This window comes from Ictidomys tridecemlineatus, chromosome 2 (assembly GCF_052094955.1).
Source record: "Ictidomys tridecemlineatus isolate mIctTri1 chromosome 2, mIctTri1.hap1, whole genome shotgun sequence".
In the NCBI taxonomy this organism is placed as follows: Eukaryota; Metazoa; Chordata; class Mammalia; order Rodentia; family Sciuridae; genus Ictidomys; species Ictidomys tridecemlineatus.
In genome coordinates this window covers 211,890,278-211,916,216 of record NC_135478.1, presented here as the reverse complement: position 1 = coordinate 211,916,216, position 25,939 = coordinate 211,890,278, and the positions used below count along the sequence as shown (strand labels likewise).

Here is a 25,939-nt window from a genome sequence, read left to right as displayed (position 1 = left end):
ATAATTCTTATTACACACATAGAGCACAATTTTTCATGTTTCTGGTTTTATATAAAGTATGTTCACACCAATTCGTAAGACACATTTCAATTCTAGGGATATGAAATGGTTTTCATTGAGACTGACTATATCACATAGATTCATTGATCATATGTAAGTTATAAAATTTGAATTCCTTCAGTACAATAACTTCTTTAGTACAAGGACTACATTTTATAACTATGTGAATCCCAACTAAGTCACTGAAGATGATGTGAAATAAGGCTCTTCCAGCAAACTCATGGGCTTGATGTTCTGCCTCACTTGAGCCCAGGGCAATGGAGCTGCAGGACCATGAACTGAACCTCTGAAATCTGGAGATAGGAAGAATGGAGCAAGTTGGAGGCTGAGAATTGCCCTTCTATCTACACAAGGGCCCAGTCAGAAGGCATGGTCTATGAAGAAGTGGGCCTTCATCAGATTCTGAATCTGCAGGCACTTTGACTTTGGATTTCCCAGGCTCCAGAACTTGCTAAGGATCAAACCCAGGTCCTTTCTCAAGTTAGGCAAGCACTATACTACACCACCAGCCTAGAAAATGTTATTGTTAAGAGAAGTTTAATTTTACCAAAATAGTATTCTACATTTAATGTAACAACTGTATAATTTTATTTTTTTGTTTGAAAATATGAACTATTTTTTAAAATAGTAAGATTGCAAGTATTTTATTTGAATCATAATGAAATACAATTTATTCAATAAGTATTTATAAATAACATACTCTGGAAAAAAGATATAAAATTATATTCTAAATTTCCAAAATTTTAATGCTTATTTGTATTATAATTTAATTATTTATATTTTGATTAATCCTCATGTTGGAAGTATATTGAATATTAATTTTTAAAGTAGAAATAATAAATAAAAATCTCTATTCTGACCTTTAGTATAAACAAGCTGCTTTTATTATAAGCAAATATTATTGGGATGCGTTACTCGAGAATATGGGATTTCTATTATGTAGTCAATGCTTTTTATTATTAAAGAAGAAAATACAATTATAGAAAAGTGTTAAATAAGGACAAAAATGTTTCACTGGGATATTGTTTATATTGCATGGTTAATTGGTACTTTTTTTTGTATACCTAATACAATAGATGGTCTAGTCCCTCAAATAAAAATTATTAAAACCTACACTTTGACTACCTTCTGTAGATTACCACTCTCAAACCTTGCTTCGAACATCAAAGTATTGTCACAGGTGTCAACAGGTGGCTTCAAGGGTGTTCGATTGCCCCCAACTCGGGAATACACAAAACAGGGCTCTTTGTAAGCTGATAAGAGAGAAGACCATGGAGACGTCAAGATGTGACAAAAGTAAAGATGTCTAAAGTATGCCAACTATTCCCCATAGAGTTTGGAAGTACACTTCTACTAATATGAAGATTATAAATCTAAAGTAATTTGTTACCAATTTATATAGATTTGGATTGAAGTTAAGAGACTCTAAGAGTTCTTAGAATAGAAAAGCAATACCTAAATTAAATTTACATATTAATCATATTAAAATATTCATTCCACTTCTGCTCATGATAGAGTAACTAGTCCTGAACTTTCCCTTTTACTGTAAATGACTGTAAAATATGAGTTCCTTCCATTACTTTGGACAACACAATAGTTAGAATAGAACTAACTACAGTTACTGAAAAGAAATAAAATATATGGAGTGAACCCATATTTAGCCCTGATTTTAAGCACAGGGGTAATTTCTGGACCAAAGTTGGGGGAGGTTGCACTTAATAACATGACAGCTTTGTTGCGTTGAGGTAAGATTGCTTTTTTTTTTTTTCCTTTTTGAAGCTGCTGAAATTTGTAAGGCAGAGTAGAAGAAAGCTACATAGAAGGAGTCTAGAGGTTCCCCTGTCCTTCACTAAGGGTGTAGCTACAGGAAAGGTGAGACTTAGAAAGAAAGGAAGACGCACCACTGGGGGCTGAGACACCAGAGGGCATACAGTTTAGGAATACACTGGAATTCCAATGTATTCATGATGGAAATATTTCCTAGAACACCCTGGGCATTCAATTGTAACTCCAGAAAGCCTGTACCCTAGGTATAAGCACCATGTTCAAAAGTAAGGGTAGGATAAGATTAAGAATAAGATAAAAATTAGTCTGCCTCCGTGTTCTACCACTGAGCTGTATTCTGAGCCCTTTTTATTTTCTATTTTGAGGCAAGGTCTCCCTAAATTGCTAAGGCTGTCCTCAAAATTATGATCCTCCTGCCTCGGCCTAGGATTATAGGTGCATGCCTTCATAAAGCGTGCATGCGCGCACACACACACGCACGCCTCAGTTGTTGGGGACTGCCTCTCTAACAGCTAAGGGTTTCTACGGGTCTGGAAACCATTCTGTGCTCTTACCCATTCTGTGCTCAGACCCAGGAGACGTTTTGATGCTGCTCTGTTGACAGTCCTATCTTGCTTCACCATCCTCCTTTAATTTCCCTTAATTCTGTCCACCCTTTTGTAAATTCATTAAATTACAGTAAACTATCTTACATTACCCTATGTGTGCCATCTAATTCCTGGAGACACCCTTCACTGACTTGCCTATTGGATCTTATTTCAGTTATGTATGGGTATTAAAGGAGGTAACAATGAACATTGTTAACACTATAACAAAACTCATGACATTTTATTTATACTTTGTTCTAAATTATTGAGTAGATCAGGATTATTTTGTACTTGTTATGGATTTTATACTACGATTTCTGTTTCTAAGGCAGGTTAATTTTTTTAAATCTGAAGTACTTCTCTCATTTCATTATTTAAAAATATGAATGTAATAATGATTTCTAGATTTACTTACTATATAGGAAATAGCCCCTGTGAATTTCTCTTCATTTTGTTAAGATTTTAAAAATACATCACTAAGATATCAAACAGCAATGGTGAAATTGTTTAGGAACCCCATCATTCCTCACTTTAGTGCTTCAGGAACAGTACAGTTTAGAATATGGGATGAGACTTCTGTGTTTGATTATTAGCACTCTCTTATCATAAAAGCCAGACTGATTTTGCACTGATAGATCTCAAAGTGTAATATTTATTGTGAATGATATCCTGAGATATAGTTGTGGATAAAAATATGGGGTGTTTTCCTCTTTTTCAAAGATGATAACACTAAGAAATGCATTGAACAGGTGTGCAATTAAAAAAAAAACCCATCTGAATGATTGCATGAATGTGAGCCATCGATGGCCAGTGAACAATAGTTGCAGAGCACACTAGATTTATCTTTGAAAACTTGCATGAGGCAGAATTCATTCTAAATATTACTTTCTGTTCTAATGTTCAACATGAAGCCTTATTTTAAAGTAGCTGCATAAACTAGCACTTCTTCAAAAATATAATTAGTACAAATTGATATTTGAATCAAATATTTCAACCAATATTATGGGGACCGGGACTTTGTAGCAATCTGAAATTTCTATTATTAACAGCAGAACAAATATAACTAAGACATTAACCAAGGTGTCCAATTATATATCACAGCAATGTGTTTCATTATGCGCTTACCATCTTCAGCCAGATAAACCACAGTGTCTTCCTTGGAGCTTGAATAAAGGGGTTCTATTTCTAGACCTGTTGGGATATATACTGGCTCAGGATAAAAAGGAGTCCAATCTGGAAGAAAGAGAGGGCACTCTTTGAATATTATTTCAAAATAAAGTGGGCAAATTATATTTTCAGATTATTAATTGATATATATACACATAGGCTAAAATGAAGCATTTTATTAAGGGGTATATATTACCAAGGGTTCAAAGGAGGTAACAATGAACATTGTAACACTATAACAAAACTCATGACATTTTATTTATACCTTGTTCTAAATTATTGAGTAGATCAGGATTATTTTGTACTTGTTATGGATTTTATACTACAATTTCTGTTTCTCTTGAGCACTTGATACCATTCTATTCCCCTCTAGGAGTCTTGTTCCACTTCTTATTCTTCCTGTCCCTGCACTCTAAGCCTCTTGGTTGATAATGGTGTCCTCTAAGCTTATGAACATATTACAGATTTTTTTTTGGTACATTAAGTAAATTTGGGTCAGAATTTTTTTCTACATGGATATTGTTATAGAACCAATTCTGGTTTTTTTAGTATATAATCTTTTTATTTTTTATTAGAGCTTTTCATAGTAGTGAGTTCATCCTGACAAACTCATACATGCGTGGAAGTCAATTTCAATTCATGATCCTCTTTTTCCCTCTTGTCCTCTCTCCCCTCTCCCATTCTCTTTCTTCTACTCTACTAGACTTCCTTTTACTTGTCTATAATTTGTATTGATTAGTCCTATATGTTTTCCTATCCTTCCATCCTGCCTTCTTTTACTCTAGCTTCTTCCTATGAGAGAAAATATTGGATCTTTGAGTTTCTGAGTTTGGCTAATTTCGTTTACCATGGTATTCTTCCATTTCTATCCATTTACTGACAAATTCCATAATTTAATTCCTTTTTATGGCTGAGTAGAATTCTGTTTTATATATATATATAAATATATATTAATAATATAAATATACACACACACACTACAGTTTCTTAATCCATTAATCTGGACATCTGGGTTGATTTCATAATTTAGCTATTATGAATTGTACTGCTATAAACATTGATGTGGTTGTGTCGCTGTAGTATGCTGATTTTAGATCTTTTGGGAAAATTCTGTCATGGTATATAATCTTTTTTGATGTGTTGTTGACTAGTTTGTTAGTATTTTTCCAAGAATTTTGCATCAATATTATTATTGGCCTGTAAAGTTCTTGTAGTCTCTTTGACTTTGGGTTATGATACCAATTCTTGAAAAGACGTTTCTTGCCCCCATTAGATTGCTTTGGTGCTTTTATTAAAATCCATCTAATCAAAATTGTGTTGGTCTATTTCTAAACTTTTTATTCTGTTCCAATGATGTATTAACATTTTTGCCAATTATTTGTGCTATTAAAAAAATCTACCAAAATATACTTCTATTCATTGCTTACATGGTGAGAAAGAACTCAAATATGTAAACAAAACATTTACTAGGAATTACATTTATGAAAAGCAAAACAAAGAAATACCGCTCAGGAAGATGGGAGGGGAGGGGAGGGGAGGGGGGATAGTAGGGGATAGGAAAGGTAGCAGAATACAACAGTCACTAATATGCCATTATGTAAAAATGTGAGTATGTAACAGAAGTGAGTCTGTATTATGTATTTGGGGAGTTCAAAACCCAATTGAGTCGAATGTATGAAAGATGATATGTCTTGAGCTCTGTAATGTTTTGAACAATCAATAATAAAAAAAAAGAAAAGAAATACCGCTCACTGATTTATCACAAAGGAAATAACATATTGGTTAAGAAATATTGCATTGCCAGTATGCAGGTGTCCCACTCATGTCCCCTTCCTACCACTCGTCTTTCTGTCTCCTTTTAGCTTTTCAATAATGCATTTACTTCCTTATTTTCCTTGATAGTTTTACCACCCAAGTGTTCATATATATTCATGTGTGCAATATAGTTTAGATATAAAACTATAGTTTTTTCTACCTTTGAACTTAACATAAGTCAAACCCCATACTATTCTTCTGTGCCTTCTTCCATGATAATATTTATGAAATCTATCCACATTGTGGCAATTCGATATATATTGTCCATTTTCTTTGCTATATGTTATTGTCTAAGTATACTACAATATTATACAACCCAATTTTTACTTGATTGGGTTGTTTCAGTTAGGGCTATAATGAACAGTGGTGCTATGAACAGCTTCATATATATTCCTTGGAGTACCTATGCTCATAATTCTTTGGAGTATATACTTGGGAGTAAAAATTCTAGGTAGAAGTATGTATATCTTCAACTTCAGCAAATAATACTAAGCTGTCATCCAAATTGTTCATCTTAATTTAGACATCTGCCATCAGATGATGAAAGTTCTATTTGCTCTACATCATCACTATTGCTTAGTATATGTGAAATTTAACCTTCTAATATGCCTATGGAACAACACTCCACCTTACTAACAATCAGGTAAATGTAAATTAAAAACACAATGAGACACCACTTCATTATTAGATTGAGTACCACTGTTTCATGTTTATTGGACATTTGGATATCATTTTTGTTATGTGCCTATTAGACTCTCTTGCCCAATTTCCTGAAGGGTTGCCTTTTACTTATTCCTTGTGGAAATACTTTCTATAAATGACCTTTTTGCCCAGGTGTAATTTTGGTTGTCAATGTGACCGGATTGAGAGATCCTAGAGAATGGTAAGACACACTTTTGGTGTGCCTGTGAGGGTGCTTCACAGATGATCATCATGTAAGTCAGCAAACTGGGTGGGAAGACTCACCAAATGTGGGTGGCACTGTGCAGTAGGCAGGGGGCCTGGATAGAACAGAAGCAGAATGGGGAAGCTTGTTCTGGCCTGCAGCTGACTCTTCTTAAGTGCTGCTTTTATTGCTGCTACCCCCTCAATCATGAACATCACACTCCAGATTTCTTAGGGCATCAGTGACTGTCCAGGGGCATTCTGGGCCTTGAGTCTTGGATTGGAGCTGTATCACTGAGTTCTCTTATCTGAGGCTTCCAGTTTCCTGGACTGAGTAGCTACTGGTTTCCACTCTCTCCTGTCTGCAGGTAGCCATTGTGTCCATGATTCAGCCTCCGATCATGATCCAGTCTAAGAAATTCCCTTATAATTATACATACTGGGAAAGTTTTTGTGGTGCTGGCTTGGGGAGAGTAACAGCAACCTCTACAAAAACTCTACCCAGACAATCCACCCACTCTTCCTTTGGAATGAGAGGCTTAATCTTTAATAGGACACTGATAAAAATAGTTTCATTGGGGGAGGGAAACAATGGGAAAAAAAGTACTACCATTGAGTGAGGGGCTGGCATGGATGCCATTTTCTGTTTCTATGTTTGCCTATTCTTGACATTCCATATAGATGGAATTACATTTGGCCCTTTGTGTCTGCTTCTCTTAGCATGGTGTTTTCAAAGTTCACTTGTCTTGTAGCATATATCAGTACTTCATTCCTTTTTATGGCCAGTTAATATTCCATCATGCGACAAACCACATTTGTTTATTCATTCATGTGTTGATGGAAATTTGGATTTTTCCATGTTATTTGCTATTACAAATAATGCTATTAACATTTGTGTGCAGTTTTTTCTTTGGGCATATGTTTTCACTTCTCTTGGGTAGACCTAGTAAAAGAAATGCTGAGTCTCTGACTTTAACTCTGACTTTCTGAGGCAATGCCAACCTCTTCCAATTTCTCTACATCCTCACCAACATTTGTTATCTGGATTTTTGATTCTAGTCATCTTAGCTGATTTAAAGTTGTATCTCAATGTTGTATTAATTTGTACTTCTCTGATGACTGAAGATGTTGAACATGTTTTCATGTGTTTATTGCCATTTGTTTATCTTCTCTGGAGAAATGTTTTATTGGAACCTCTGCATGTTTAAAACAATTTTTTTAAGTTGTAGATAAACATAATACCTTTGTTTTATTTATTATTATGTGGTGCCAAGAATCGAACCCAGTGCCTCATGAAAGCTAGGCACGCATTCTACCACTGAGCTACAACCCCAGCCTGCTTTGCACATTTTTAAGTTGAATTGTTTGTCTTTTGATTTTTGAGTTGGAAGTGTCTTTAATATATTGTAGATGCAAGTCCTTTGTTAGATACATAATTCACAGTTTTTAATTCTATGGATTGTATTTTCATTTGTTTGATAATTTCCTTGCAAGCATAAACACTTTCAGTTTTAATGAAGTCTAATTTATCTGTTTTTTTGTCCTTGTTCTTGTTTTGATGTTTTACCTAAAAACTCACTACCAAATTCAGAGTCAGGAAGATTTTCCTGTTTCCTTCTATAAGTTTTATAGTTTTGATTCTTACACATTTAGGTTTTGATCCACTTTGAATTAATTTCTGCATATGTTTTAGTTAATAAGGGTTGAACTTCATTTTCTTTCCTTTGCATGTGACTATATATCAACTTCTCCCAGAAGCAGCTGTTGAAAAGACTTTCTTATTGAATAATCTTGTCATTCTTGTCAACAATCATTTGTCCACAAACACATGGATTTATTTCTGGATGTTTAATGTAATTTTATAGGTACGGGGAATCAAACCTGAGGTCTTATGCATGCTAGGCAAGCACTCTGCCACTGAGCTACATCCCAAGTCCCCTTGCCCTTTACATTTTTTTTTTTAATTTTGAGACAAGGTCTTGCTAAGTTGCCTAGGATGACCTTGAACTTGTAATCCTCTTGCCTCAGCCTCCCAAATTATTCAAGTTATTCTATATGTCTACCCTCATGACAGTATCACACTGTAGGTTTTTAGTAAGTTCTGAAATCATGAAGGTATGATTCCTTAAATTTTTTTTCAAGTTTTTATTTTTTACAGAGCTATTCAGGGTTTTTAAATTTTCCATATAAGTTTTAGGATTCACATGGCTATTCTACAAGATAGCCAGTTGGTATCTAATGGGAATTTCATTTAATCTATAGATCAATTTGGTAAGGACTACCACTGTAATCTAGGAAGTCTTCTGATCCATGAATATGGAATATTGATCCATCTATTTATTAGATTTTTAGATCTTTATTTTTTTAGCAATGATCTTTAGTTTTTAAAATATAAGTTTTGCACTCTTTTCTTTAATTCTAGTTATTTTATTCTTTGATTTTCTTTAAAGTAGAATTGTTTTAAATTCATTTTAGGGCTGTTCATTATAAGAGTATAGAAAAATAATCGAGTTTTGCTCATCAACCTTGTGTTTTGCAACCTGGCTGAACTCACTAGTTCTAAATAAGTTTTGTTTAGTGAATTCTTTAGGATTCTCTATATTCAACCATGTCCCATGGCTCGTAGCCCATAGCGTCCCTGCTGCTGCTGAACTCAACAAGTCCTGCAAGGCCTGATGTGCTTCCTGCTGGGCTCCCTGCCAGTGGTGCTTATCCACACAGGCCAGGAGTCATGTCCCCTTGTGATCCACAATTCCAGTGCTCCCAGTGCTGTAGGCTAGAGCCTCTTCTAGTCGTGCTTGCCTCTGTGGATACTGCCAACAATGGAGCTTGCCTTCAGACACATCACTTGTACTCCACACCCCTGGTGTCACTACTCTAATTGCCAAAGGTCCCCACTGCCAATAACGCCTGCCCCTGCAGGGCCTGTGCATACCTCACCCACATTCTGTGTCCTCCAGCACTGCCCCTGCTACCAGCAGACTTCTGGCTGTGACTGGTGAACAGTGCTTACTCCTCTGGGTCCTAAAGTCATATGCTACTGGCCATCAACACTACAAACTACAAACTTGAGCTATTTCATAAATACCTGTACTCTAAACCACTGAGCACCTGCAGATACTGCTAACATTGATTATAGCTAAAGAATCCACATGGAGATTGCACCACTGTGCCCACTCAGAACCAAAACCAATGTACCACACCCAACCAACCCCAATGACTGTCTGTAGGAAAAAGCCTTTCCCTATGAAAGCTAATCTGCAAATTTAGTTCAGACAACTGATGTAACAGATGTGTAGAGAACAATCTAAACACACAAGAAGCATGGAAAAGCAAAGAAACATGATACTGCTGAAGGAACATACTAATTCCCCAGAAAAAGACTCTCCAGTAAAGGGTATCTATCAAATGCCTAAAAAGGAATTTAAAATAATGATCCTAAGGAAACTTGGTGAGATGCAAGAGAATACAAACACATAATTCAATGAAATAAGCAAAACAATTCATGATCAGGATGAGAAATTCAACAAAAATAAAATAAAAAGTCAAACAGAAATCTTGGAACTAAAGAACTCAATAAATTAAAAAATACATTTTAAAAATACCTCAACAATAGATTAGATCAAGTAGAAGAAAGAATTTCTGAACATGAAGATGAGTCATTTGAAATAACTTAGACAAAAACAGAATGAAGAAAGCCTATGAGATTTATGGGACACCATCCAATGATTGAATTTTTGAATTATCAATATTTCCAAAGGAAAAGAAGAAGAAAAAGCTTAATAGGTTTAATAAACTATTTGCCTTAATAACAAAATCATAGCTGAAAACTTGCCAGATCTTGGGAAAGAAAGGAAAATTAATCACAGAAGACCCAAAGAATATCAAATAGATTTGACCAAAAAAAGTCCTCTCTGTCAAAAGTACATAAATTGCTAATTCTAAAATCAGCAAGAGGAAAGAGGCAAGTCACATTTAAGAGAACCTCTATTAGACTAACAGCAGATTTCTCACCCTCATAGGCCAGGAGGAAATAGGATGGCATATTCAAACTTAAAAAAGAAAAAGCAAAACAAAAATGAAAATCTGTTTCTCAAAAATAAAGGAAAAAATAATACTTTCTAAAACATGCAAAAACTGAAGGGATTTGTCATCACTAGACCAGCTTTATAAAACATCTTTCAAGGACTCCTATATCCAGAAGCCAAAAGACTGTATTACCATCATGAAAACACACACACACAAAAGAATAAAATTCACAGGTGGAGCAGATACACAAGCAAAAAAGAGAACCAAAACTGTACAGAAAACCACCAAGTCATAAAGGGGGAAGGGGAGAGGTGCGCATGTATGCAGAAAGGAATAAATTATAATAATCAAAACTATCAGAAAACAATGAACAAATTCCCCAATTAAAAGATATACTCTGTGCATGAATAATGTGTCAAAATATACTCTACTGTCATTTTTATCTAAACAGAACAACAACAACAACAACAACAACAAAAAGATATAGACCGGATGAATAGGAAAAAAAAAAAGACACAATGATATGCTGCCTGAAAGAAAAAGAAATTCACTTTATTAGTAAAGCTACACTATAGAAGTGACCCTTCTAAAAGGAAAAAAATATATATACATGCATATGGAAACCAAAAGAGAGCAGGAGTAGCTATCCTTACATCAGAAAAAACAGACTTTAAGTCAAAAACTTTTTTTAAAAGACAAAGAAGGTTACCATATAATGATTAAGTATTCAATTAAACAAGAGGGAACAATAATTACACACATATATGCATCCAATGCTAGAGCACACAATTATTATGTAAAGAAAACATTATTAGATCTAAAAGGAAAGATAGACTACAATGTAATAATATTTGTGGACTTCATCCCCTAGTTTTCAACAATGGACAGGTCATCCAAATGAAAAATCAGCAAAGAAACATCAGACTTAAACTATACCATAGAACATGGACTAACAGGTATTTACAGAACATGTCGTTCAAGAGCTACAGAATTCAATTCTTTTCATCAACATATGGAGCATCCTCTAGCATAACCACATGTTAGGTTACAAAGGATCATTAGAGGATATTTATGAACAGCTACACACCATCAAAATGGAAAACCTAGAGGAAATGGAAAATTTTCTGGAAATATAGCAAACTAAAATTACAACTTGAATACATAGAAAACCTGAATTGACCAATAATGAGCTATGAGAATAAGTCAGTGGAAAGAAAAAAAAAAAGTCTCCCAAGAAGAAAAGTCAGGACCCTCATGGCTTTACTGTCAAATTCTAGAAAACATTTAAAGAAGAACTAATACCAATTCTTCTCAACCTATTTCAAAAAAACCAAAAAGGAGGAAACCTCAACAAACTCCTTCTATAAGGCCAGCACTATCCTGACACTAAAATCAGTCAAAAACATGGTAACAGCAAAAACTAGAGACCAATATACCCCTGATGAGCACAGATGCAGAAAGCCTCAACAAAATATTAGAGAAAATGAATCCAGTACATGTTCAAATGAGATTTATTCCAGAGATATAAGAGTGGTTCGATATATGCAAATCAATAAACATAATTCAGCTCATCAGTAAGTCTGAAGGACAAAGACCATGTGATAGACATAGAAAATCCGTTTGATAAACTTCAATATCCCTCCATGATAAAAACTCTTAACAATAGGCACAGAAGGAACATACTTCAACAGGACAGAGGACACACGACAAATTCACAGGCAACATTATGCTAAATAGGGGAAAGCTGAAAGCCTCGATGCTAAAATTTGGAACAAAGCAAGTATGCCAATGTTTGTACTCCTATTAACACTATGCTGGACGTCTTAGTTAGGGAAGAGGAAAAAGAGAAAGAAAGGAAGGCAGGTAGGAAGAAAGGGGCATCTAAAATGGAAAGGAGGAAGTTAAATGATCTCTGTTTGCCAATGACATGATCTTATGTATAGAAAACCCTAAGGACCACCAAAAAACTGTTGGAACCGATAAACAAATTTAGTAATGCTGCAGGAAACAAAATCAAAATAGAAAAAAATAGTGTTTTTAAAAATCAAGAAAGCATCCCATTCAAAAGTTATTTTGCAAAAAAAATTTAATTATCTAGAAATAAGTTTAAGAAAGTAAAAGATTTCTACAAAATTATAAAACATTGATATAAGAAATTAGAGAGGACATATAAAATAAAGACCACCCATACTCATTGGTAAGAATATTGTTAAAATGTCCCTGTTTCCCAAAGTGATCTACAGATTCAATGCAATCTCCATCAAAATACCAATGTCATTCTTTAGAGAACTAGAAAAAAAAATCACAAAATTCATGTAGAACCACAAAAGAACCCCAAAAGCTGAAGCAATCCTTAGTGAAAAGAAGAAAGCTGGAGACATCACAATACTTCAAAACATGCTACAAAGTGACAATAATCAAAATCCTATAACATGAATAAAAACAGAGACCAATGGAAGAGATTCGAAAATCCAGAAATTAACCTACCTATTTATTGTCAACTGAATGTTGTTAAAGGTACTGAGAACATACACTGGAGAAAGAAAAATTTCTTCAATAAAAGGTGCTTGGGAAACAACATATGTATGGCCAAGAATGAGACTAGATCCTTGTCTCTTAGCACATATAGAAATCAGCTCAAAAGAAATATGAAAATACTGGAAGACAACAGGGGACATACTTTGAGACAGTATCCTTTGATCAGAAATTCACTCACAAAATGCATTTTTATATGTCTGCATTAGGACACACATAAAATGATGTTCCTGTGGTTTAATTGGCAAAGACTGAAAACATCTAAAATTCATTAATAAGGTACCAGTTAAAGAAATTATGATTAGATGAATTTAATGAAATCTAACTTGCCAATTATAAAAGAGAGACTAGTATATATTAACTGATAGGAAAAGACTGTCAAGGAGGGTGACTGTGTAGGATATTAATTTGTAGCTGGGCTGGGAAAGATCCATTTTTATCCCTGGGGAAGTCTGGATGTCTAGCTTTATCTTTTTTTGGCCAAGATAAGGACATGACAAGCTGTTTCAAGTTGCAACTCCTCTGGTAATCCTACACAGCAAGTTTGCTTACTGATGGTTTTTATTTGGCAGAACTAGTTAGACAGCTTGGCTTGATGACATGATTACAGAGGCACAAAAATCCAGCTGGGAACTTTTGCTTTGAGATCTTATCACAAAGATGCTGCTATTTCAGTCTACAAGTCAGTGTGTATGGGGGGGGGCGGGGTGTAATGGAGCATGCGTCAGGCTAACCTTTGGACCCCAACAATTGCCAGAAGCCTCTTATCTTGCTGCACCACATCCTCTACCTTTAAATAAAAGGTATATTTGAGTGGAACTCTATGTAGAGTCCTCTGTTGTCCTTTCAAATATCCAAATTTGTGAAATCTTCACAGAAGTGAAATGAAAATAGCAAGGTCCAAAGTAATAGGCAGGACTGTGGGGAATATGCTTTCTGAAATGGTAGCAAGTCAAGTGGAGAAAGCTGTGAGGGACACCCAGGAGCAAATTCTGATCCTTCCTAGATGAGGATGCCGTGGCTGTGGCAGCTGGCTTGAGAACCAGTGGATCTTGCAAATATTTCAGGACACACACTGTGAGGGAAGAGCAGCGTCACACAAACCCGGAAGGTCAAGGGTTGTGTTTTCTCTCATATGTGGAAGATAGAGAGGAAAAACTCAAGGTGGGAGGGATCTCATGAAAAGCCAAGGGAGATCAGAGAACGGAGGAAAGAAAGGGACCAGGGTGGGGGAGGAGGGGGAGGAGTAGGGAAGTGCTGGGGATGACACTGGCCAAATTACATTGTTATATTGTGTGCATGTACTGATGGGAACAATGAATCCCACCATTAGGTATGACTGTAATGTACCCACAAAAATATTTGGAAAAAATGTTGTCTATTAAAAAACACAAACAAAACCAAGAGCAGTGGCACAGCTCCAAGTGAAGCTTTCATCCAGCTTGACTCTGTCTTACACAGACAGTGTTACCAGTATCTGTGACCTCACACCTGCCTCTGAGGATCTTGGGAAACTGATGGGGTGAGAGGCTGTATCAGCACCTGCCTGTGTAGTACTACACCTTCACACAGGGTGAAGACTGGGCTCCTAGAGCCCAGAGTCTAAGATATCCAAAATACAGCACCATAGAATCCATCACTCTTAAAATAGTATTTTGGTAAGGAAATGTATTTGGGATTAATAGAAGAGGCCAGAAATTAGACTGCTCTAATTTGAAGGAGTGGCAATCTCTTCCGTACCAGGAGAGTAGACACTTTCTACGTCCTGAACCACAGATAGTGACTCTCCTAACTGTGGGCAAAATGAAGGCTGAAAATGAGGGCCAGGAAATGTAAGGGACAGGCGGGTGTGCTGAGGATGCCAAAGTGGAGCTCGTAGTTAGATGGGGAGAAAACAACTGAGTGGAATGGGCACAGGGGCTGGGGATGCTTGGAACATGGCATGATGGAGTCTTGCTTCTCTTTTCCTGTTGGGTCTCTTCTGCTTTTGTTTTCTGGTCACAGCTACAGAAGAGAAATTAGACAGAAGTCACACTAGAAGCAGGAGGGATTTTCTTTTCCTGATCCTTTTTCATTTCTACTGCCACAGATATGTAATGTGGAGGCTGTGAAATAAAAGTGAGGTATAAAAAGAAGGGCTTGTGGGAAGGTCCAAAGTGGCACAGCAGCATTTTCTCTGCTGGGTTTTTAAAAATTTATCTCCCTGGTTCGGGACCAAAAAGAAGGGGCTATTGGAGGAGGGGTGGGAATAATGGGGCTGAAAGGAGAAAAAGAGAGCAATGTTCACACTCCAGAAGAGAAATATATACCCACCTACAGCTAGCTACAAGATCATTGCAAATAAGTGATGCATGTAAGTACTAATAAGCACAAATTCTTTAATATATTTTTAACTTTTGGAATTCTTGGAAATTAACTTTGTCCTCTCTGAACAAAAATCATTGTTCTTTTTCCTTCTTTGTCCTTTTTTCCATCTATCCATCTATTTACCCATCCATCCATCCATCCACCTACCTACCTACCTACCCACCTACCTACCAACCAGAAAATAAAAGGGGAAAACTAGTTTTTAAGGACTCCTAAAAAAATTTAAGTAGGTACCAAAAGCAGGTTTAAATTTTATACACCAATGAATGTCCTTATGAGCATGCAATAAACAATGAAAGGAGAAACACAACGGCAGTGGGAAGGCACAGAACAATGGGAATGTTCCAATCACACCTCTGTGGATTGGGGACAAAGGATCTGTCCCTTTCCAAGATGTTTTTCACATCTCTCTGTGTTTATGGGAAATAAGGTTCTGGCTCTTTCTAAGAGTGAAAAATCAATTTGGGAACACATACTACAGGAACACAAATTCACCCTGAAGTATGTACTCTTCAGTTCCATAAACATCCACTAAAGGAGAGAAGAAAGTAGGAAAGGAAAGAAAAAGAGACAAAGGGGAACAATAAAATAGAAAATGAAAGAGGAACAGAAATGGGGAAAGGTAAAAGGACAGGAAGAGGCAAAAGAAGATAAACTAAGAAGAAAGGACATCCAGAGGGGGAAAGAGAAAGGGAACAAAAAGGAGCGGGACTGTAGCTCACAGCCATTCTGGTGGACTCCCTGTAGCTCACAGCCATTCTGGTGGACTCCCTGGGAGCTGGCTGTGATGAGACAGTCATGCTGTTTGGAATTGTTTAGAATGACTAAAGCTGTGGCACATATTTTAAGCCCCTCTATTTAAGCACATGTGGCGTGAAACACTTGAAATGTGACTAAACCCAACTGAGATGTCTGTAAGTATAAATGCATACCAGATTTGGAAGTCTTTGTATAAAAAGAAGGAAAGTGAAATATTTTGGATATATTTAGGCTAAGTATAATGTATTTTAAAAATTAATTTTACTTTTTTACCCGTATAAACATAGCAACTAGAAAGTTTAAAATTACATCTAGGGCTCATATTACATTTCTGTTGGAATGCACTGTTCCAACACTGTCACATTTTAATGATTTTAATCAAGGCTGATGAAGTAAGCTTGCTAATGTCTGAATCCCCCAAGCTGCTAAAAACATACCAATATGCTGGACTTTTTCATCAATGACCTCACAGTGGTAAGGCCACCGTGTTGGGCTTAGGGGCCCAGAAGAAGAGACACCATATAAATCCCGTGGTTCACGAAGGCGTGGCACCCATCTCCCCAGCTGATATTCCAAGAGTATTTGTGTGGTCCGAGGGAAGAATGGGTCACCAAAAGAATTGGCTGAGAAAAAGATTCAAACACAACCAGGAGTGACAAGAAGGAAAACACCAATTCTTACGATGTTTTACATAGTTCCTTTTTAATTTCCAACACTATTCAATTTATGGATATTTGTGGATATCATTAGTACTAACAATTATGACATTTCTAAATAAAAGCACTAATGAAATTTTGTGACAACTGATCTTCACAGAGGCCAAAAAAAAAATATTGTCAATTTGTATGCTATCAATTTATTCTCGCCACTACTCTCCATACATCTGGTTCTTGCAGCTCTCTTAGCACTTCATCAACCACTTCATCACACTTTGTCCATGGGTTAAATACACTCTGGGACTATAATTCCTCACCGCTTCCTGCAATTATGTTCTCAAAGGTTGCTAGTGATCTCTGTCACAATCCCCCCCCACCCCAGTTTTCATTCTAGGGTCCCCATGTGGCAAGCCCCCTGAACACAGTGGGGCCACTCCTAGCAGGCAGTGCAGTGGCCCTGTCTAACTGTGTGGCATCGATTTACTGAGAAGCTCCCCTTAAGCCATTTCCTTCCTTAATGATAACTTCAGAAACTGACAACTAGTCTCTAACTAGGAACTTGCCAGTGAAATGACCCAAATAAGGCTCCCTCTCCACTCTAACCAATCAAGTGTTTTCTTTGCCTTGCTTCTGCATTCACCCTGTGAAAGCCTTCCCCTCACACCCCTTAGGTGGAGCCCCAAACCACTTGCAGTGTTCAGCTGCCTGATTTTTTTGTGAATTGCTGTTTGTTCAAATGAACTCTTTTTAAAAATTTAATGTGGCAAATTTTATCTTTTAACAATAGGTTTCACCCAAATTGGAACAAAACGGCAAAAACTTTATAAATGAATCATGGCTTTCATTTCATTTCTTTTACTATTTTCTAATATAAACCAGGTTTACCTAAAATGATCCCAAAAAGCTTAATCTCCAAAAGAAGCTTATAAAAGTGTATACAACAGTTCTCATTTCTGTCTCCTACTCACCAGAATAAAAATTCTTTATTTTACCCAATCTGACTTTCTTAGTTTCTTCACTTTTTATGTACTCAATGTCTTATGATAAAAGGGAGGAAAAATATATGGATAAGTTCAAACCTGTTAATAGTGTACACTGACGAATATCTTCACTTACAAATTTCATAAATGTTTCTTCATCCTAAAACAAGAGAATTTTTAAATTAAAAAAAACAATTTCTAAATGCAGAATTTTTTTTTACATCTATCTTAGTCCCTGGGATTGAGTACATGCCTTTAATGTTTAATAATAAGGAAATTAAAGATTTATTATGGGTTACTGGTCTCAAAGCAGTATCTCAAATACCCTGGAAATATAAAGTTTGCATCTTTATTCCTCCTCTTCCCTTGGGAATGGCAACAATGACCACAGGGAAAGAATAAAGGCTGAAGTTCAAAGGTACTTGGTAAACTTGGGAACACAATTTAAATTAAGATTAACAACAACATAAAGAAACAGAAAACCATAGACTAAGAGGTTATACTTTATTTGGGGGAGCTAACTTTTACATAATTTTTTACTATAATAAAATTTAAAAGGAACATCTCAGAAATGTGTACAAGGATCAGACAAAATATTTTTAAACACTACATTTCTCTCCCATTTCCTTCTTCCATATTCTTTCTTTTGTGATATCATAGACACATTAAACCTATCCGGGTTCTAGCACCATGTTCTATGATGTAACACTACAGAATTAGTACACAAAAGAAAATAAGTGGAAAAGAATTACAAAAATAAAACCCAATGATTTAATAGATAACAAAACCCAGGATAATAATCACAATTATTTTCTTAAGAAGACATATAGTTTTGCTTTCTAAATAGGGCATACTGCAAAGAGTAATAGCTTAGTTTTTCTATTGAATTATGTCCCATCTTCCATGACAATGATTTAAACATACAATTGATTTTGTAATATTTTAATTGGGAATATATATTTTGTAACATTTTATTCAAATCAAGTAAAATAAAATTTGAGAAAAACATACTAATTCATCTTCATCACTGACTGTTCTGTCTGAATAGTCCTCCTTTTCTGAATCTTCTGACATCTTTTCCAGTGTTAGGCTTGAAATTTATTATGTGGATAGGCTGTAAAACAATTTCTAAGAAACTTATTTGACAGATTTTTTTAAGCTGAAGGGTTTTTTTTACATTAAATGAGTACTAAAAATGCATTCAATTGTATTTAGTTAACAGTGACAAGATGCTAATTAAGCCTTTAACTTCAAAGATTTGAAGAAACTTTCTACTACTATGAGAAACACAAAAATCACAATAAAAGACAAATCAGGTTAAAAATTTAATTTAAAAAATCCAGAATACACAGGAAATTCATTAACATTCTATATTTACAATTAAATGTTACATAGTGAAAACAGGTTCAGAATGATCATGGAGGCATTAAAATAAATAAAAATTACAGTTGCTTCTTCAGGCAGTGATATGTAGCAATACGGTTTTAAAAGGTTTTTTTCCTCCTTAATTTTCAGTTCAAGTGAAAATTCAAGTTCAAATGACAATTCTTTTCTTTTTTATAATTTAATACTATTCTGTAGATACCGTCACTGTTCTAATAGTCAATTATATTATTACTGAAACCTCAATAGCTACCAGAAGGTTGTATTGATGACGACCATTATGTGCCTGTCCAAGTATTCTCCCACGTAGTTATCATTAAGACAATGAAATAATCGAAATTCCTTGCCAAGATTCTATAGATTGGGAGAGGAATTTACCAATTTCAAATCTATTGGCTTTTGCTCCTCTCTACAAACAGCGTGCTCTGGAACGTGGGCTGCCCAGAATAAGGTCCAAGGTCCATCTCAAAGAACCACAAATGCAATTGAGAAAACTGCGCATAGGCGACTCCTCTAGTATCGAGATGGCCAATTTACAAAACTGGACAGGCCAACTCTCGATTCCGTCTCCTCACACGTGCATAGGAGGCTCACCACGTGCTGACTCGCCGTGGAGTAAAACCTTGGCGTCAGCAAAGCCCCAGCCGAGGTGTAAGGGGCGCTCCCACGGGTGCAGCAGAAGCCTGCAGGCCGGAGTCCGCCACAATACAGGGTGGCAGTCTCCCCAGCTCACTCCTGCAGGACTCTGCACCGTGCGGGGGAGCTCATTTTCCGCCCGTGCTTCCGCAGGGGCGACCGCCTCCAACTTTCCTTCCTTCTCTGCACTGCGTCCCGCCTCAGGCGGCCCCTCCTCACTCCCAGGTCTTTCGTCCCCCTGGTGCTGGGAGACTATTTCGAGAACTCCTTGAAGCACCCGGGTCTGGGGGTAGCAGGAGCTCCACTGTCTTTTAGCAGCCTCAACCACTCCCGGGCCAATCGTTACCTAGGCAACGGCCCGCTCTCGCGAGACCACGTGCATCCTGCGGAATCACTTAGCAACCAGCGCAGCAGCGGTGAGCTGAGCCCAGGCTTCAGCGGAGAGATGGAGCCGCGGGGTTTGATGGGGCCTCAGGATAAAGTTGCTGGGCGGCCAGAGAAGTTGGGGGTAGGTTAGGACGTTGGGATCTATGGGAGGATTTAGGAAGGCAGTTAGTCTCTCCTGTTCTGCATGCAACTGGTTGTCAGGCCTTTACTCAGAGAAGGCGGTAAAGCATACTTGTTAAGATTTGTATTTTGGAGCTCATCTGATCTTAACAGCATGATGGTGGACAAGTTGATTTTTCTGGACTAAACTTTCTCATCCTTTAAATGGATGCAGTAATTGCAACTACTACTTGGAGTTGTTAGAAGAGTAAATCGAATGTTGGTCTTTGTATGCACGGTGAGTTCCATTCTGCACAATTTTATTCTGAAAAATGAAAATTTTCTCCATAAGTGTTGATTTGGAGGAGTCATGAACATATTAGGATGAACTCTCAAAATTCTTATTAGCTTCGATATTCTTTAAATATAATAATCATTAGCTAACAAATTTACTGTCTTCTGGGGCATGGCAAATCACTCTATGTGTATTATCTCAACTAATTACATATGACCTTTCCATAACACGCTTAATATTATTTGTGTACATATCATTTTGATTTTTCCCTTATCTTTAGCTCCAATGGATAATTTAAATGTATTTGGAACAGTTTTCCAAGGATAGCTTAAAAAATAAAAGAATTACAGATATTTGAAGTCTTAATGGAGATAATGGATTATAGCAGTTAGAAAGTAGAATAAAAGCAAAGCACTATGGTTTAAGCATGGAAATAGGCTTTTGTAAGTTTTTGAAGGTAAGGTTTTTTTAGATAAGCAACTTAGAAATTTGAACGTTCCACATTAGGCCCAGGCTTGAGAAAATAGATAAGCTCTTTTGAAAATAAGTCTTCATCATACCTAATTTTATGCCATGCAAACATCACTGAAGGTGACATGCACAGAGAATCTTTGCTATGGTTTGGATATAATCTGAATGTGTCCTGCAAAGCTCCATATATTGTAATTTAATCTCTGTTGTGAAGTTTTAAGAGGGTAAAAACAATCTATGGTGTTTAGAGGAGGGGCCTTTGGAAGGTGATTAGGATTAGATAGTTATCTGGGTGGAATTCCCATGATTGAACACTAGTGGCTTTGTAAGGAGAGGGGTGAGAACCAGTATAGAAGTGTGTGTGTGTGTGCATGCACACACACACACACACACACACACACATGTGATGCCCCATATCCCCTCAGGATGTTGTCAGCAAGAAGACCATCACCAGATGTGGTCCTTTGACCTTGTGCCTACAGAACCAGGACCCCAAATAAACCTGTTTGCTTTCAATGTACCCAGTCTGGTATTGTGCTAGTGGCAATAGAGAACGAATTAAAACTACCTTTAAGTGTTTCTTCTGTTGGATTTTACTATGGTTACAAGGTATAGGATGTTGGATGCACAAGATAAAGCTCCTAGTAAAGATCTAATCAGGTTATACAAGAAATAAATGGCAAAGCTAGGATTCAAGTTTCATTATTTTGAGTTCAAGTATTTATAGGTCCAAATATGTCAAGTAATCCTTATAAAGGAAAATTATCTTAGTGCATAATAAAAATGCTTAGGAATTCAATAAAACTTTGAAAATCATACACCTTCATATTTCATGAATTCCACAAATCTTTATTGGATGTTCCCTGCATGTCAGGGACTGTGCCCAATGTAAGGCTACTGCAGGGAACAAAGCATTCTCCACAGGGATGCATTCTTGGGAGAGAAGTGTTGTGAATTACACAGGGTAGTACAGTTCAGCCAAAGCTTAGCTGGAGTTGGTATCACTTTAAAGAAATGATTTTTTTTTCCCCTTATAAGTTAAGGTGGACTAGAGTCAACTTCCACCAAGGACTTTCTATCAGTCTGAGTTTTCCTTCTAGTTCCCTATGATCTGAGAAAGTTACTGGTCAGACTCCTTGTATAGCTACATCTGCCTGCAGATTTACTTCTGCAGCAATTTTCCCTCTTCTGCTTTTTTGGTGAGATTACTACAAGACTGCAATCTAAAAGGCAATTATTTTTTAAAAAAGTAGAATAAGAAAACAAAGGAGCAAACAACCAAAACCATACCCCAAAGGCCTAATCACTGGTGTGGGAATCAGGAGAAAGTTCATCTTAGCAATATGGTCAAATAGAAGTTATGTTGGGAATATACTTTGTGTAATTATATCAATTTGAGTTTATTGAACAAACTTCAACTAGAATAAGGTCCTAAAGGGCAATTAGTTATTTATGACATCATAGAAGTTAGTGGTCATGGGGCCCTTGAGGTCTTACCACAGTTTGGTTGATGAAGTCATACTAGGGCTTGGGGACCCAGGAGTAGTCCGGTACCATTCTGGATCTTCCTCAGACCATCTGGGTGTTGGATGACAGTATCAGGCCAAACCTCTCCAACTGTCTCCAAGTTCCAATCAGGCCAGCAACTAAGAGTAATTCCCATAAAGACACTTTTCCTAATCTCTCTATCATTAATAGAATTCATTTTATTTGGAGACTGCAAAGAAGCAGTAATTCCCCTTAGCACTTGGTATGCCCCCCACCTGCTCAACAAACATCAGGCTAAATTAATTCAAAATGGTTCTCAGGCTCAGTGTGAAATCTTATGGCAAAAAAAAAAAAAAACCAAAAAACAAAAAACAAACATGGTCTTTCCTCCTCAGTAACTGTCCCTGAACTGTGCAGTGGTGATATTTTTTCTACCGAGGATATGTTGGCCAAATTTAATAATGTTTCAGCCTCTTTCAACTCCTAAAACAATTTTATTCTGGTATTTGGTATTTAGATTCAGTATTTAGTTCGTTTTGAACTTCCAATTTCAAACTTAATTCAAAGTTCCCCTTCTTCCAACTTCTCAGAGCAGCCTAGGTGTGTCCCTGCTCTGGCAATGCGGGAAATGGGAGGGAGGTTGATGCTTTGCTGTTTCCATCCATCCTGTCTTCCTTCTAGTTTCTAGCTCCTCGCTGTGTTAGGATAAGGATAGGCCAGAGAGCCCAAGGGGCGAGGTATCCTTAACTGGCCGAGTTACTGGCTGCATGGTTGGACTCACATCCTGTCCCATCTGTTAGCTTCACCAGGAAAGCAGTGGCTCTGACTTGACACTGTCTTCAAGGCTCGCCCCTAGGCAATGATCCCTTGTGGCAGACGGTGGGGAGATAAAGGGGGGTGGGGGACAGGGTCCTTAAGAGCAGGAGCTCAGTAGCTGACAGCTGGGGGTCAAATATTCTACCACTAAACAGTTGTATGACTACAGGGAAGTTTTTGAAGTTCTTTGTGCTTCCATTTAGTTATGGTTAAGTGGGGTGTTTTAGACAGCTTTTTCGCTGCTGTGATTAAAGGATCTGACCAGCACAACTGTAGGGGAGGAAGAGTTTATTGGAGGGCTCACAGTTTTAGAGGTCTTAGTCCAGAGAAGGCTGGCTCTGTTCCTTGGGGCTCGAGGTGAGGCTGAATATCATGGTGGGAGAGGGTGGTCGAGAAAAGCACCTCACATCATGGTGATCAAGAAGCAGAGAGAGACTCCAGCTCCAGATGCAAAATATACACCCTATAGCCATGCCCCCCAATTAACCACTTCCTCCAGCCATACCCCACTTGCCTCTAGTCACCACTCAGTTAATCCTATCAGGGATTAATTCACTGATCCGGTTAAGACTCTCACCATCCAATCATTTCTCCTCTGAAACTTCCTGCATTGTCTCACATGTGAGTTTTTTGGGGACACCTCATATCCAAACCACAACAGTGGACATAATTGGGAATTGAGTAGTACCCAACTTGTTGGGTTGAGAAGATTAAATGAATGAAAAACATGTAAAATACAAAGCACTTACATATTTATTCATAACATGTGAAAGGGGTGGTCAGAGCCACCAATTTCCTCATGGCATCTGTAGTGGTTTCCAAAGTGTGTTCTCTTGAGATGAGCAGCCTTAGTTAGCATCATGTGAAAATTTGATAGGATGCAAATTCTAAAGCCCATTCCCAGACCTATGGAATCAGAAACTTTGGGGTGGAACAATGGATGTTTTAACAAGTTCCCCAGGTGATTTTGATGCACCCTAAGTTTTGAGAACTACTGAAACAGAGAATTAAAAGTGTTTACTGGGGAACCAGAATATTTAGTTTTGTGACTTTTGGCAGGTTATTTAACATCTCTGTGCCTTGGTTTCCTTGTAAAATGAGGATATAATGACACCTACATGATAGTGTTGTTATGAGGATTATGTTGTTAGCCTACATAAAGTGTTAAGTCATTTTAAGTGCTCTCATTCTGTTGTTTTCAGTGGGAATCTTTTAAGCATACATTCTTAGAAAGAGTACAGGCTGAGAGACAGAACTTGCTTCTTAAAATGTGGTCTCCAAAGCAGCAGCCACCACTGCAGCATCATCTGGAAACCCATTAGAAATGCAAAACCTCAGGCCTCACCCAGACCTACTATTTTTCTTTGGGTAGCAATTCTCTTTGGGTAGCAAAGAGTTGACAATTCAACTCTAAATCTACTAAGAATCTGCTGGGAGTGGAACCTACATAACTAAAAAGGCCCATTATTGATGCTGATGTTCACCAAGGATGCAGAAGCCCTTCTGAACTCAGAACAACTGATTTCCATCATTTGACAGAAACTCCAAGCACCTATGTTACAAATGTTGACAGGCACAAGACAAAAGATGGCAGGTTTTATATAGAAGAGTGCTGAATCAATTACACTAATCTTGTGTTCTATATGATTGTAGTCCTTTTGCAAAATCCTAGAATATTCTGTGAAGGTTCCTATCTGGGTAGAAATGACCAGTTGAATCTTCTAAAATCTTATCTTGATGAAGCATTCTTTTTGAAATCATAGTTTAAGGTAGCCATTATCACTGAAAACATGGCTTGGCAAAATTCTGCTACTGAAACTGCACTAGAGTGAAGCAAGAAGTCAATATTTGTGGAGCTGAGATACAGGGATGAGTTGATAAAAGAACGATGAATCTGGGATCACAAAATGTCATAAAATAAATTAACCTCTCAGAACTCTAGGAATTTTACTACAAAAATTGACAGTACATCTAATCAGAGTTTATAAATTGAATTCCTCATGAAACCATCCTCTTATCACTTATGCAGCCTGTTCATATGTACTGGCACTGGGTACGCTGGGTTTTTGTGAGCATGTGTAAGGAAATATTTTTTCTTCAATTACTTCAGACTGAAGTATTCCTGTCCTCCCTTTGACTGCTGATTATTATTTGCTACATATTCTTTGACAATCATGTGTTACAGCTTTGTGATATTTTATCTCTTAGAATTCTTGAATTGCTACTCAATGTTTTATAACTTTTCTTATCTTTATCATTTATCTCCTTGCTATAATGATATAGTTGTTCTCCAGAATCAAGGCAGGTGGAAATCTGTGTGAAGACCAGATGACTTGAAATTCACTCTTACTTTTAGGAAACAGCTCTTTGGAGACCCAATCATCTGGAAAGCCCTCATCTTTGGCAATTAGAATATTTTTTATTCCCCTTTAGCTAAATCCCATTGCCAAAAGGAAAGCTTAGCTTCTCAAGCTGCCTGTTGTAGATCCTCAGGTGCTCTGAAGCAGGAGCAGCCCTGGCATAAATAAGAAAGAAAAGTAACAGTACAGGTGGCACATGGCTAGGAAGCTATTTAAATGAAAAAGTTTCAGTAATTACACTAAAGATGAAAGGACGAAATACTCTAGCAGAAACTCAAAGATGATCATATTGAATTAAAACCCAAACCCCAAATACATGATTTTTAGCCACTCATCTAAAACTAAAGGATATACAAAAGTTGAAAGGAAATGGACGAAT

The 25,939-nt window shown here is 36.9% G+C and overlaps 1 protein-coding gene across 1 annotated transcript in view; it reads right to left on the bottom strand.

Annotated features, from left to right (window-relative positions):
- The window catches only part of Agbl3 (AGBL carboxypeptidase 3), a 72,502-nt gene extending 52,049 nt beyond the window's left edge, over positions 1 to 20,453 (bottom strand). Inside the window, exons 1-5 of the mRNA XM_078027880.1 lie at positions 18,637 to 20,453; positions 17,725 to 17,785; positions 16,427 to 16,612; positions 3,558 to 3,665; positions 1,175 to 1,313 (exon numbers count right to left, since the gene is read on the bottom strand). Of these exons, the coding sequence (XP_077884006.1) occupies positions 1,175 to 1,313; positions 3,558 to 3,665; positions 16,427 to 16,612; positions 17,725 to 17,785; positions 18,637 to 18,699 (557 nt within the window). The 5' untranslated portion in view covers positions 18,700 to 20,453. The remainder of the gene's footprint in view (positions 1 to 1,174; positions 1,314 to 3,557; positions 3,666 to 16,426; positions 16,613 to 17,724; positions 17,786 to 18,636) is intronic.
- Positions 20,454 to 25,939: the final 5,486 nt, after the last annotated feature.